Source organism: Mastigoproctus giganteus, chromosome 11 (assembly GCF_048544385.1).
Source record: "Mastigoproctus giganteus isolate SK-2022 chromosome 11, ASM4854438v1, whole genome shotgun sequence".
NCBI lineage: Eukaryota > Metazoa > Arthropoda > Arachnida > Uropygi > Thelyphonidae > Mastigoproctus > Mastigoproctus giganteus.
The window spans coordinates 125,146,959-125,162,481 of NC_143585.1; the positions used below are offsets into that span (position 1 = coordinate 125,146,959).

A 15,523-nucleotide genomic window follows, 5' to 3' on the forward strand; every position below is an offset into this window, starting at 1 on the left:
TTAATATGATTGGATAGATTCTGTCAATCCCAAATGCCCCATTCACCTTTAGTTCCAACAATTTCTCTTCCACTTTCCTCTCAGTTATCACAAAACCATTTAACTCACAGTTATAACTTTGTACAATTGTGAGATCCATATCCCTAAAAAATTCATCCTTCTCCTTGTAGTGTTTCCTACTTTTCTTTGCATTCTTAGTGAAAGACCACCGGTAATCTTGTTGTAAGTCTTTACAGTTATATCACTAAGAGGGTTAGATTGTGCAACCATCTTAGACTGTGCAGTCTTTACTTTACAGAAGGTTTCTGTATTCCCTCATAATTTTAACCATACCAAGTATTTTTCTTCCCTGCCACTAGTTTCATCAGTTCATCTTATGTACATTTAGGTCTCAACACTGAAAATGTCTCTATTGGTATGAAAAGCATAGCAGTTTCTATTGATTACTTCTCTTAATGCTTCCAATTTAGAAACCAGCAATTCTTTAAATCTTGAAACTTTTGCTACTTTGTTATAGGAGTGAACAAAGCATTCTCAATACACAGGCATAAAACTTGTTTGTGTTGAATCCCTTTACGCTTTACTCCTGAGAAAGACACATTAGTGTTGACAACTGAGTTCACCTAAAAAATGCCTACCAACATTAGAAGAATGATTTTTTAAGAAGAATAATATGTAGAAGGGACCTAAATTAGCTGCCAGAAATTGCCATCCTGGCTCAACAATACAATTGGTATACCTCCTGACCCAAACCTAAGGGCAGATGAAGGCTGAAATTTTTTGGTGTCCTGACAGGGACATATGGAAAAATTAGCCCTGGCTGGAGATAAATCCTGGATCCACCATGCAAATACATTACTTATAGTGGTTAATCCAGGAATTACCTTCTGTATTCAAAAGAATACAGAATTTATATCATGCTTTTCTTATTTGCCATGAATATTGCTGTATTTAGGGTTCTGGCAGAAGTGTGCATGTGGATTTTTGTTTATTATTGACACATATAAGTATGTTTTTGCTATGTGATTGTATTCATCAGGTTTGGTACTGCGTGTAGAACAAGGATGAACTTTCCCTATATTGCACTACTGTTTTACTGTGTTTGTAAACTTCATGCAAGTTTAATATTTTACATTCAAATTTCCCTGCAACCTATAATGGGCATCATTGATCATAATTTAAAAATGAGTGTAAGCTGTAATTGAAAGAGTTCCATAATGCCTGTGTTTTAGTTTCTGTTTATTAAAACAGCTGCACATATGGATATCTTTGTGTTCTTAATTACAAATATTTTGATTTTCAGTTGTTTCAACCCACATTAATCTACCAACATATAAAATATAAACACTCTGGGTAGCATGGCATTTTGAACAGCAATACAAGTAGGCACTATGAAGATCCATATAACACAGTAACAAGATATATTCAAAATATGTGGGATGCAAGTGGTACCACAGGAAATATTTTCTTCAGTTTAATAACTATACTCCATATCAGACTAAAAATAGAAATTGTGATATAAATAAAGGCAAACACAAAAAAGGATACAGGCACTCCTTTTGAACAGTAGCATAACACATCAGAAATCACTTCACCAACATCATATATTTCTAGGAGTTGATGACAAATGGCAGGATGATCAGAAAGATGCATTACTGGAATAAAAGCATTGAAGCCAGAAGACAGAAGTTCCACATCTATTCCAGCAACAGCTTTTCCTACAACCTTTACATCAACAAGCTAAAAAAAAAAAATTTATTTTTCTTATAAAACAAATATCACTAAAATACAGATAAGCAAAATAGTTATAAAGTAAGGTTCCAAATTAATTTATTGAATACAAATAAGTATCGGAATATTCTCAAACACAACAGCTCATGTGATGTATCAACAGACATCATAGATCATACATGAATTCTATCATTAAGAAAGTTTAGGCCTGATGTGTATTGCTATTGCTAATTTCTCTATTGCTAATTTAATTGTGCATCATTCTGCAGTATAACTGCTACATTCACCATGTAGTGATCTAGAGACTGTAAAAGGCGAAAAGACAGCCGTGACACCAATGCCAGGGTCTAATTTCAAAATGTCTGCATATATTAGATAGTGTTTGGAGAATTGTTAAGAACATGGCTTTTATGAAGTTGCTTAATATTTTGATCTGACAGAGATTCTTTCTCCATTTCGGAAAGTAGGCATCAGAGAGATTTACGGACAAGGGTAGGTCGGTAATCATTCTTTCTAACATTTTACTGTGGCAGCTGGTGAGGGAGATTGGTTGGTAACATAGTGGGAGTGACAGACCTTTCCTGATTAAGAAAGGCTAAAATAACATAGTGACAGAGGGAATAGGGATATGTACATTAAAAAATAAATAAATAAAAATACGGTTAGAGAACATTAACATTAAATTCAAAACAGTACTGGTTAGGTGTTTTAGCACAGACATGACTGAAAAGCTTTCATCGGGTCCAACTGCATTGTTCGGTATGTATTATGTAGTTCATGTGATTAAAAGGTTAATCGTAGGAAAAAGATTCGGTAGAGTAGAAATTTATCTAGTACCTTTCTGCTGATGCTTCAATTTATAGAAAAGAATTGTCATTTGCTGAAATAGCAAACATTTGAGAGAAATATCCCTGGAAGAACGTTAGCTATCCCTTGAGGAGATCATACTTTTTTTACCATTCTTGGATAAGATTGGAGTAGAAATTGGTAGATATTTCCTATTTAGATATCAAACATTTTTCCAGATAAGTTAGCTACTAGTATCCTCTATGACAGTGGAGGTGATATGTAAACAATAGCCTTTTTTAACTTTTCTTCTAATTTGTCATGCCCATGCTTTAAGCCTTTTATGCAGAATAAGGTTGTTGCTGATTAGAAACCTATGGAATAGGTTCCAGGCTTTTATCTTTTTCCTTTTTTGGTTTGGTAAAAGCTTTATTCCATCAAGAATTGCTTCAGTAACTGCAGCTAGAATTTGCTGAGCAATGTTGGTTTTTTATTTTTTTATTTATTTATTTTTTTTTTATGAAAACCCCAAACACGAAAGGTATTACAACCAATAGTACTTAGTACCATGCTTGGGTTGGAAGTTGAGAAGATGAAAGAAGATATTTGTTGACATTAGACTTGAACTTCTGCACTCTGTAATTTTCAAGAAATATGTATGAAGCAAGGTTGTTAAAGAAAACGGCAGTTGAAAAGTTGGTCCTGTGTGTTTGAAGTTGGACAGTAAATGGATGATGGTTGGTAGCAGCACATGTGCCGACTGTTTTGAAAGAGAGAGTGGGAATTATAGAAGCCAATTCAGAAGAACAGTGCCTATGTATCTGTAGAAAAGGCATGCAGAAGAAACAGTACGTCTATGAGACATCGAGTGGAGAGACTCGGTTAGAGAGGAGTCATTAATTAACCTAACTGAACTCTTCTGAATGGAATCTAGAAGCCTGAGAAAGGTTTTGGGGACACAACCCCAGATGTGGGAACAGTATTTCATGGTAGGACGGATTTGCAATTTGTACAGAGGTCAGGTTAATCCCCAAAAGAGATATATCATTTTGCCTAGATATCGGAGTGTCACCAAAGATAAGCATAGGAGCAGAAGAATCCTTTTTGTGCGATATAAGACAAGACTGAGTTTTAGAAGGATTGAAATCAACTAAGTTGTCTTTGCCCCACTGGAGAATTATATGGGGCTCAGCATTTAAGGAATTGGTAGCGGATATTTGAGAAGTTGAAGCTGATTGAGCAGGGCAAGGTTTCTCAAAATGAAAAGTGGAATGCAATGTGCTATCATAGGCAAAACTATGGATAGGATTTCCAGTCAATGGAAGAAGTTCATTAAAATACAAGAGGAATAGAGTGGGGGAAAGAACTGAAACTTGGGGAACACCAGCATTAGTGGAGAAGTTAAAAGACAGAGAGCCATCTACCATCATCCTCAGTGAGCGATCAGAGAGAAAACTGGATAACTAATTATAAAAAACAGTTGGCAAACCATAAGATGGAAGCTTGTTTAGAAGGCCTTTGTGCCAAACACGATTAAAAGCCTTTGAGATGTCAAGAGCAACTGCTTGTGTTTCACCAAACTTTTCCATTGAATTTGTCCATATATGGGTAACGTAAGCCAGATTATCACCAGTGGATTGGACACTGACAGAATCTATACTGGCGATCGTTGATCAGACGGAAGGTTTCTAGGTAGTTTAAGAGATGGCAGTTAATTTGATTTCTCTATTACTTTAGAAAGAGTAGAAGTAATTGCAATGGGATGATAATTGGATGGGAGGGATTTGTCACCCTTTTTAGAAACTGGCTGGATATGAGCAAATTTCCAAGCAGAAGTGAAAAAACCTTTGGAATAAGAAAGTTAAAAAAGGCAGCAAAGAACAGGAATAAGTTCAGGATCTCAGGTTTTGAGAACAAGTGGAGAAATACCATCAGGACCTGGAGCTTTCTTTGCATCAAGATTCGTCAAAATCCTTCTGACATCCTTTTGACGGAAGACCAAAGGAGGCATTGAATGGAGCACATTGGGAATGGTGGGAGGTGTTACCAAAATCATTAATACAGGAATTGGAAGAAAAATGGGATGCTAGCAGGTCAACTTTATCCTTGGCCGAAGTAACAACAGAACCATCTGGTTTTGACAGAGATGGGCAAAAGTTGTGGCCAATAGCTTTGAAGCTATTGAAGAAACCAGAATGCTCGGCTACCACTAGGGCAAGAAGCAAGTTTTCTACTCTTAGCCTGTTCAAAATCGAGTTTTGACTGATTAATAACTGCTATACAATCGTTGCAAGCTTTGGTGTAGGCAGAAAATGAAATTGAAGAATTGGAAACAAGCCAATTATGATATGCAGCGTTCTTCTCTTGAACAGCCTTGGCACATTTATTGGAAAACCAACGTTTAGATAAGGGACGAGATTTTAAAGTGGAGTGTGGGATAAAGGATTCCATTCCTACAAGAATAATTTCGCTGACATGATCTGAGCAAACGTTGACATCAGAAGTTTTGAAACAATAATCAGACCAAGGGAAAGAAGAAAAGAAATCATGCAGGCCATCCCATTTTGCATTATTGTAATGCCAAACAATACGAGGTTGGGAATATCCATGAGATAAAGACTCCATTGGAGAAGAGACAACACCAAGTTGTGATCTGAAGTGCCTAAAGAACCACTCACTTCGACAGTGTATTTAGAAGGGTTGTTTTTGAGAAAAAGATCAAGCGATATTGGCTATATGGTTAGGATTGTCCGGTATTCTTGTAGCTAAATGAACAATCTGTGCAAGGTCATTAGTAATTGTAAAAGCCTCAGCATCTCGACCAGCTGGATCAGAGTGACTAGAAAACGGAAGCCAGCTGGAGTTGTGAACATTAAAATCACCAAGAAAAATTACCTCACTGTTAAGAAAGTTGGACTGGAGAAAGTCAAGTTGCAAAGAGAGGAAGTCAAAGAGCGCCAAATGATTAGCAGAACTGGGAGAATGATAGAGAAAATAGATGAATTTACACAATGAGGGAGATAGATTTTAAGCCAGAGGAGATTCCAAATTACCAAGTCTCTGACAGGGAATATCGGAACTGACATATGCACAAGTACCACCTTTGAGGTGAAAGGAATCATACAGCAAATTGTTTGGGTAACTGAGATGAGTAGTAGTTGAATCAACCGATAACTGAGATTCTGTCAGAAAAAGTACATGGAGTTTGGCGGACTGCAAGTGGAAATGGACATCGTTGAGATTTGAATTGAGACCACATATATTTGTGAAATGAACTAGGAAGTTTTTGGGAGGTTTAGATCTTTTTGCAGATAAGCTTACTCTATTAGTTTGACAATTCATGGTGTATTTAATAGTAAAAAAAAGTGGGGGGACATACTGTATGAAGTAATGAAATTTTTGGATATGGCGTACACATGGTAAGAATATACCCAGATCCTTGACATAACATTGCCTCGACAATTCCCCCCCATATACACTCTACTTGGACTCCCTCCAGTCACTATCTGGCAGAGTAGAGGTAGCAAGATTATACACTAGCTGATCCGGAAGCCTCCTAGAGAGTTACCAATAGGTTCGGTCCGGTGTACTAACTAGCGGCTGGCCTGCGAACACCGTTTTAGAGCTGGACCCTCGAAATGTAAGGAAGATTAGATCTCACCATGATGTTCATCATAACCTCAAAAGTCATCAATCATACTGCATGATGGAAGAGATAGGGAAGGGTTGACCGGAACTTAGCTCTGGAGACTAAACATGGGTTCCCTCACTTCAAGCCTCCAATAAGCAAAGTGGTGGTATGGCACCGGTTGATGAGAGTCATGTGCCACCTAGTATTGCCTGGTAACTCAGAGGGGCAGCATTCCTCCATGTGGTGTAGGCGTCACACCTCGACCCCTGCTTACGTTGGTTCACATTTGGGTGGTCACCCACCGTGTACATGTGCATGGAGATTATACCCAGGATTACTAAAGTCCCACCATCATGAAGGTGCAAGCAGAGGATTTGGCTGTCACAGTCAGTCCAGACTTCGCCGAAATTGGGTCCACTTGACTTGAATGTCATCCGAATATGAGTTCCATCATCGTTTTAGACTTCCAGGTAGTAAGTACAAGTCTGGCATATCTGAGAGAATTTCTGTGACAGCCTCAAGGACCTAATGTGTTCAGTAATGTCATCAATGGGCAGCAGTCTCAAACTGGCTATCAAAGGAAATGCAAGCTGAATATTTTTTTCCAATCTCCTTGAGGGATTTTCATATTACCCGATGATCGAAGCATAAGGTTTTTAGCATTTGAATTCTGCACACAACTGTGAAAATTATCACTATTGTACAAGTTGTTTAAAACTCCACTCTGTGATGGGAACAACATGGGAGAACAGACAGATAAATCAACTGTTGTAAGGTAAGTATAATGACCATTGTTTGGTAACATTAGGTTCAGCTGGTCCAATAGCTTCTCTATCAATGTCCCCAATGAACCATGTGGGCAGATCCCAATAGTGGATGATGTCCACTGAAGTCACAAAGGAGGCAAAAGGGTAATGTAATTTATTATTATTTTTTTTTTTTTGAGATCTAATAATTTCAACATGTATATATTATTAGGTGGCAGGATGCTACATGAAGCAACAACTAGTAAGCTGTGGCTTCATGAAAGTATCTTATGAACTAAAATCAAAACAACTCCATGTGCGGAATTTGAAGAAAAGTGATGGAGTTATTTGTGGAGTTAAATTAGTCTCTTGCAAGCAAATCACTACACGATTATATCAGGGATTAAACTGTATAGTATGAACAAGAGTTGTAATTTGTAAAATAATAAGAGAAGTTTACCTCAATATATTACGTAGAACACTTCCGTATGATGCTCGCCAGAAATTAAAATGAATGAACATGAGTATGAACAAGTTCAAATGGTATGAACAAGAGTCGTAATTTGTAAAATAATAAGAGAAGTTTACCTCAATATATTACGTAGAACACTTCCGTATGATGCTCGCCAGAAATTAAAATGAAAAAAATAAAAAATCTTACAGAGTAACAAATAATTAAAAATAAGAAAATTAATTAAAAGAATTTAACGAAAAATTGCAAAACGATTTTCCTTCCTGAAGCTGACAACGCTTTTTGACCACATGTTGTGATCACAGGAATGAAAATTACCGAATAGGGGTGAGCATGAAACTTAAATAGGGATTATTTGTCTTCGTGCATGCACGTAAAAGCCCAAGAATCGGAGATCAGATGTGGCCGGTGAACATTAACAGAATTCTCATGTGATTTAATTTCTATGGTTTCTGCGATTAATAGTTGTGTATAATTACGTTGGAGACTAAGTATTTTGGCCCTGTTAAATAAAAAAGTATGTTTTTCGTTAACGGCGTGAAAGGCTAATTCTGATGCTGCTGAACGAGAAGCACGAACTGAGGCCGCATGTTGATTAACACGAATATTCAGAGGAAAACGCATCGAACCTTGGTAAGACGAGCCGCAATCACCACAAGAAATGTTGTATACCAGGTCATTAATTTGTGTTGGGAACGAGGAAAGGACTGAGCGATTGTTCAGTGTAGTGTGTAAGTTCCGTATTGGCCTGGCCGCAATTTTAAATTCGGTACCTTTTAAGAATCTGTTAAGCTGTTTGTGCCACTGTTCAACATATGGGACAGAAATAAAGTATTTTTTGATATTACTATTGTTGGTTGATGTAGAATTTTGTATCTTATCCTTAGCTTGTACCCTAATTTGGTTTATTGTAGGTTTATTTAAGGTGATGTAGTTCTCAACTAACAGTTTGATTAAGTGAAAAATTTCCTTAATAGGAAGTTTTGTATAATTAATCGGTATCAAGTTTATTATTTAACATATCTCAAATAATATCTGATGTGTATTCAACGTTTATATTCGTATATAATGAGGTAACATCTAGTGAGAATAAATTGTCATTGTCGCCAAGTCTACAGTCCTTAAAGTTACTAAATAATGTATCGTAGTTCTTAATTCCAAATTGTATCGCCTGTCTAAAGGGTTTTATAATGCTACATGTGTGGCCAAGGATGAAAATGCTGAGTTTCTGTACCAAACAATAGGCCGAATAGGAAATCCAGTCTTGTGTAATTTTGCCTGACCGAAAAGTGCAGGAATATTGTACGTTCTGGCCTTCAATTCCTTTAACTGAGCCATAGTAATGTAGTCGTTTTTTTGATACAAGGTTAATGTTTTATTGTATTGATTGACTAAATTGGTAAATAGTGCTGGGTCTACTTCAAGATAAGTGGAGGTATCTGAAACAACTGAATCTAAGTTATTAACATACTCAGGTTTATCAAGTATTACCACTGTATCTCCTTTATCTGCCCTCTGTATAATAAATGTCTTTATTTTCCCGAAGTTCACGTAAAGCTGAACTGTCATGTATATTCACCACTTGGTTAACTTGTTGAATAAATAAATCTTTTTTGTGGAACATTACGAAGTCCAAATTCAATATCAATTACGCAGTTTTTAGGTAGTTTTCGAGGTAGTAAATTATAATTTAATCCTTTGGATAAAAGTGAAATCTGGTCCTGCAATAGAGTATACGAGGGAAGATTTGCAACCTGTTGATATGCCAGTTCGTTGAATGCTGGGCAAGGTGGTGTTCGCAAACTAGCTGACGTATTCTGTGGAAGCACATTGGTGTGTATGCGGGGGGGGTCGTCATCCAACTTGTATGCACTAGGTCGCAATCCCGTGACAATGTGTTAGAATTCGTATGAACATGTCTTGAGCCTCCCGATAATGTTTATAATTTGTTAACACGTCTGTTTTTTATTATCAGAGGCCTGTGCTTCCCATCAGAACTCTATGGAGGTCTTCAATACAGACCAATCGTTAGGATGTAGATAATTTTTTAATTTATCACGAAGCTTCCTAACCTGGGAAAGGTATTTTTGTTTATTAGAATATCGAGATTTTAAGGCAAGTTTAATGATATGTTTTATGCCCGCAATTTTTTGATTTATATTGACCCTGGCAAACTTCGGAACAATGTTGTTTTGAAAGCAATATTTTAGAAAAGAAATATGGTAACTTTGGGCCGAGTATCTTAATGTTAATTTAATGTAATTTTTTACTAAGTTGTTCAAAAAATTCCCCATAATTGTGTGTAAAATATGACTATATTAATAAGTTAGATTCAGTTGTTTAGCCACTTATCTTGAAGTAGACCCAGCACTATTTACCAATTTGGTCAATCAATACAATAAAACGTTAACCATGTATCAAAAAAACGACTACATTACTATGGCTCAGTTAAAGGAATTTAAGGCCAGAACATACAATATTCCTGCACTTTTCGGTCAGGTAAAATTACACAAGACTGGATTTCCTATTCGGCCTATTGTTTCTTACAGAAACTCAGCATTTTCATCCTTGGCCACACATGTATGTAGCATTATAAAACCATTTAGACGGGCAATACAATTTGGGATTAAGAACTACGATACATTATTTAATAACCTTAAGGACTGTAGACTTGGCGACAATGACAATTTATTCTCATTATATACGAATGTAAACGTTGAATACACATTAGATATTATTGGGAAATGTTAAATGATAACTCAATACCGATTAATTATACGAAGCTTCCTATTAAGGAAATTTTTCACTTAATTAAACTGTTAGTTGACGCCAACAATATCACCTTTCGAGACAAAGTGTACAAACAAAATTTTGGTTTGCCAATGGGATTGAGTCTGAGCGGCTTAATATCGGAGATCTATCTCTCAATGATTGAGCATATACATTTGACAATGGGATTGAGTCTGAGCGGCTTAATATCGGAGATCTATTTCTCAATGATTGAGCATATACATTTGAAACCTTTTCGACCCCATATCACATACTATGGGAGGTATTTAGACAATGTTCTCGTTATTACCGACAGTAGTACTATCCAAGACATTTTACATTCGTTTAATAATATTCATTCTAGACTCAAATTTACATTGGAAAGGGAGGATATGGATACAAAGTCATTAGATTTTCTAAATTTCACGCTTACTCGGGACTCGAAAAAAATCCAATTTAACATCTATTGAAAACCTACAAATACCGGTACGCTTCTACATTATAACAGCTATCACCTGTTCACCTACAAAAGATCGATTATATTTAATCAATTTTTAAATGCCTATAAATATTCAACGACGGAATCTGCTTTGGGTTCAGAAATACAAATATTAACCAGCAGATTCTTAAACAGGGGTTATCCCCTTGCTACAATAAACCGAATTAGGTTACAAGCCAAGGATAGAATACAAAATACTACACCAACCAACAATAGTAATATCAAAAAATACTTTATTTCTGTCCCATATGTTGAACAGTGGCACAAACAGCTTAACAGATTCTTAAAAGATATGAATTTGACACACTATACTGAATAATTGCTCAGTCCTTTCCTTGTTCGCAACACAAATTAATGACCTGGTATACATTTCTTGCGGCTCGTCTTACCATGGTTCGACAAAATTTCCCTCTGAATATTGGTGTTAATCAACATGCGGCCTCAGTTCGTGCTTCTTCTTCAGCAGCAACAGAATTAGCATTTCACGCCGTTAACGAAAAACATACTTTTTTTTATTTAACGAGGCCAAAATACTTAGTCTTCAACGTAATTATACACAACTATTAATTGCAGAAACCATAGAAATTAAATCACACGTGAATTCTGTTAATGTTCGCCAGCCATATCTGATCTCCAATTCGTGGGCTTTTACGTGCACGTGCGAAGACAAATAATCCCTATTTAAGTTTCATGCTCACCCCTATTCGGTAATTTTCATTCCTGTGATCACAACATACGGTCAAAAAGCGTTATCAGCTTCAAGAAGGAAAATTGTTTTGCAATTTTTTTCATTAAATTCTTTTAATTAATTTTCTTATTTTTAATTGCATTAAATTGATTTTTAATTGTGTTATTGTTTTTTTTAATTATTTGTTACTCTAATGTAAGATTTTCGATTTTTTCATTTTAATTTCTGGAGAGTATCATACGGAAGTGTTCTACGTACTATATTGAGTACGTAGTACATACGTACTACATATTGTATCTCTTATTATTTTACAAATAGGGATTAAATTGTAAATATTAAAATTATTATTGCATAAACCTCTTATTCCATTATGCTAAGTGAAGAAGCACTCAAAAATATTAATCATCTACTATTATTAAAAAAAATAAATTTTTTTTTAATGATGAACATTAAAAAAAAAAAAAAAAAAAACGAAGACCGAGAAGATTTTCCACTACAAATATCATATCTTATTCAAATTCCCAAAGTATTGTTAAAAAGTTAGGTGTCCATCCCTATCACGTTCTTGTAATACATGAACCTAAAGCTGATAAACCAAAATGATTACCTTACTGTAGTTGGTTTTGCACCTTCTTTGGTTTAGATGGAATTGACATTTGAGACCAGTCTTTATCAGCTTGGTTCCATTTGAGCAGTTAACACCAAGATATAGATTAATGAAAATCCTCGTGTTTTTCAAAAAACACTCTTACATCCTCAAAATATCAGGGCATGATTTGAAATACTGTTTCATATCACTGGATGACTGTGCCTTTCTTCTTCAAGAACACAATTAATGGAAATGTATACCAGGATTTTATACACAAGCTTATTCCATTACTAGACAGAAATGAATGTTACTGTTGGTTTCAGAAGACAAGGAATGTTGCCATAGATCCGATTACAAGTTGCTGCATGAAAGACTTTTTCAGTGACATATTATTTCTAAAAATTTGTGAATCTTCAAGGATCCTACACTTAACATTAGGGCTTACAATACCGGAATCTTGAATACCAGGATACCAGTAATTTTTTTCCGGTATTGATACAAAAAATACCAGTTTTTCGGTAATGAGTTAAAAAAAAAATTGTTTATAATTTAACCACGTAAAGGTTATAAAATCACCTTTATGTGATTATGACGTCGTTATCTTTACTAGCAAATGTTCGATAAATCATCGATAGGACACCATGCAACATTGCAGCCTGTCCACAATTCTCGGATAACTTCATGTCTGACCGTATCGTAACTCCCAAGTCCCGTTCCTCCACTACTGACTTTAGTTCAACTCCACCAAGTGTATAAGTTATTTTGGGGTTGCTGTTCCCCAGGAGTAAGACATTTTGCTGAATTAAAGCATAGCTGCCACTTTTCCGACAATCCCGGAAGTCTATCTAGGTCACTCTGAATAAGATCTGCTTGGCGGCAATCATTAACTACTCTACTGATCTTTACATCATCTGCAAGTTTAGACCTCATGCTCTCCATCCCTTCATAGATGTCATTTAAGATAATCAAAAACAAGTGGTCCCAATACTGATCCTTGGGGAACCCCACTACTTACATTAACCCAATCTGAGGAATAACCATTTATCACAACCCTCTGCCTGGTGACATCAAGCCATCGTGCTATCCATCTAAGGATTTTCCTTATGATTCCAGCCTTCTCCAACTTATAAAGTAACCACTCATGTGGGACTGAGTCAAATGCTTTGCTGAAATTCAAATAAACAATGTTGAAATTATTCCCTAAATCCAGCTCATGAGTGACCTGTCAAAATGGCTAACCAGATTTGTTAAACATGATTTTCCCTTTACAGAACCATGCTGTGTATTCTACAGAATTCCATTTCCATCTAAATGATCCTGAATTCCACCCTTGATTATTGTCTCCATGATTTTCCATACTACTGAAGTTAGACTGGCCGGTCGGTAATTTCCCATTACACTCCTAGAACCTTCTTTATATTCCAATTTACACCAATCCAATGGAATCTCTCTCTCTCTCTCTCTCTCTCTCTCTCTCTCTCTCTCTCTCTCTCCTGTCCAGTGATGCTCTCATAACTAGTCTTAATGGTTCAATGCACTCACTTGCCGCCTCCTTTAAGATTATAGGGTATATGCCATCAATCACAGGAGCCTTACTCGCCTGTAGGCACAAACGTTTTCATTAAATAATTATTTGAAATTTCAACATCATTAATTACACTTTTTTCAACTTCACTTCCATAATATCTCATTGACACAAAGGATTTTTTATGTAAATATCAATGCAAAGTAACTGTTGAGTTCATCTGCAACTTCAGCTATGTTATCTAATACTATCCCATGTCCATTACATAAGGTACAATCTGATTTGCCCTTCTGTTCTTTGCATTTATATATGTGAAGAATTCCTTAACTGCACTCTTTGCTCTCTTCTTTATTCCTTATTCCCACTCTTTGCTCTCCCAGATTCAGTAAAGATACTATAGTTGAATTATACTTCGCTTAATAAAACGTCTTTCTCCTTCAGAAAATGAAACATAATTCAACCAAGGAAGATCAACATGGAACAGAACATCAGTGTTCCACAAATTCTTTTCAAAATAAGAAATTGCCTGACTCCAATGAGATTTTAAAAGATGAAGTTGAGTCGGAAATTAATAAAATACTTTTTAACTATTTTTGCTAAAAAAGTTCAAAGCCTAGAAAATATGGACTGAGATCATCTACCATTATCTCAGTACAATAGTACCAAAACAGAATCCAAAAGGGCGTTTTCTGCCGCTAATCAAATATGTACCAAAATTAGATCCGTTTTAAATGATCATACTATTGATTACTTATGTTTCTTAAGAGCTCACTTTATTTGGACAGGTAGTGTGGATGCTTAAACATAACTAAACTTTGCAGTAACAATATGTATTTTTTTGTTTTTAGAATAACTGTATTTTAATGATTTTTTTCAGAATATTTATTATTGCAATAAAAGTTTATTGAAAACATGAATTCAAGTAATTACAGTACTTGTTTTTTACTTACTTTATTGCACCTAATTGTCATCAAAATTTATTGAGAAAAATGTTTGTTTTTGGAATACCGGTTTCATAAATTAAAAATACCGAAATACCGGTACTGTAAGCCCTACTTAACATCACATATCATTGGATTATTATTTTCAGTGTTTGTTGAAAGAAAGAAAAACTGTATAAAAATAAACCCCCACACATTTGTTAAACTGAGAAAAATAAGTTTTGTTAAAAATAAACAAAACGAAATTGAAAATATATATATTTTTTCAAACATCAGAGTTTGTACACGTATTCAGGAAGATGGACATTTTCAACATTATATATTTATTTTATAATTATTTATTACCATTATGGTTATTATAATTACTATACTACATAAGTATACTAATTATACTATACTTATATAGATATATAAGAGAATAAATTTTGATTACTGATACTTGGGTTCACCACATGTAGAGCAATTTTACTGTTCTAAATTCTGCCATTTTGTTTTTACTGCTTTCCTGAGTCTAAATGCAAGGCTTTTTCAGAGTATCCTTCCTTGGCTCCATTTGGAGGTTACTGCTAAATATATATATATTTGTTTCATATCAAGTTATCATATGTTTAATATTTCATGTTTTTCTGTATTCCTTTGAGACAAGTCATTTTTACAGCCATTTAGAGGAGACAATTTCTTTGTTTGCTTCATTTCTGATAAATGTGGGAGCCCAAACCACATGTCACAACTATAATAATTACCTGATTGCATAATCTGACAGTAAAGGAATTAATAAATTTTAATTATTGATATTCAGGTTGCAGGAATATTCAATCCTATGAAGTAGGTATCAAGATTTCCCATTTATAGTGCTGTTTACGGTCAGTATCTTTGAAAGGTTACTTAGAAGGTTACTGTTATTTGGTTTTTTTTTTAAGGAGCATTAGAAACTAAGGCTATATTGCTCCGGGGATATGCAGCGGTCATTTCCTGACCTTTCCGCATCCTCCGTATTTGGTGGTCACGGGCTCAAACCTTGGTCTAATCAAGAAGCATGTGCTACGCACTGCTGCTCCTGCCCACCTGGCTACGGAGGCGCCAGAACAACAATAATAACATTAAAATAAAAAATATTTTTTAACAAATAATAAAAGAATACTATTT

General features: G+C 35.3%; 1 protein-coding gene across 1 annotated transcript in view; it reads right to left on the reverse strand.

The window, feature by feature from the left end:
* The window catches only part of Rrp5 (Ribosomal RNA Processing 5), a 615,569-nt gene that overhangs the window by 324,385 nt on the left and 275,661 nt on the right, over positions 1–15,523 (reverse strand). The window contains exon 17 of the mRNA XM_090384558.1: positions 1,549–1,740. Within this exon, the coding sequence (XP_090240684.1) occupies positions 1,549–1,740 (192 nt within the window). The remainder of the gene's footprint in view (positions 1–1,548; positions 1,741–15,523) is intronic.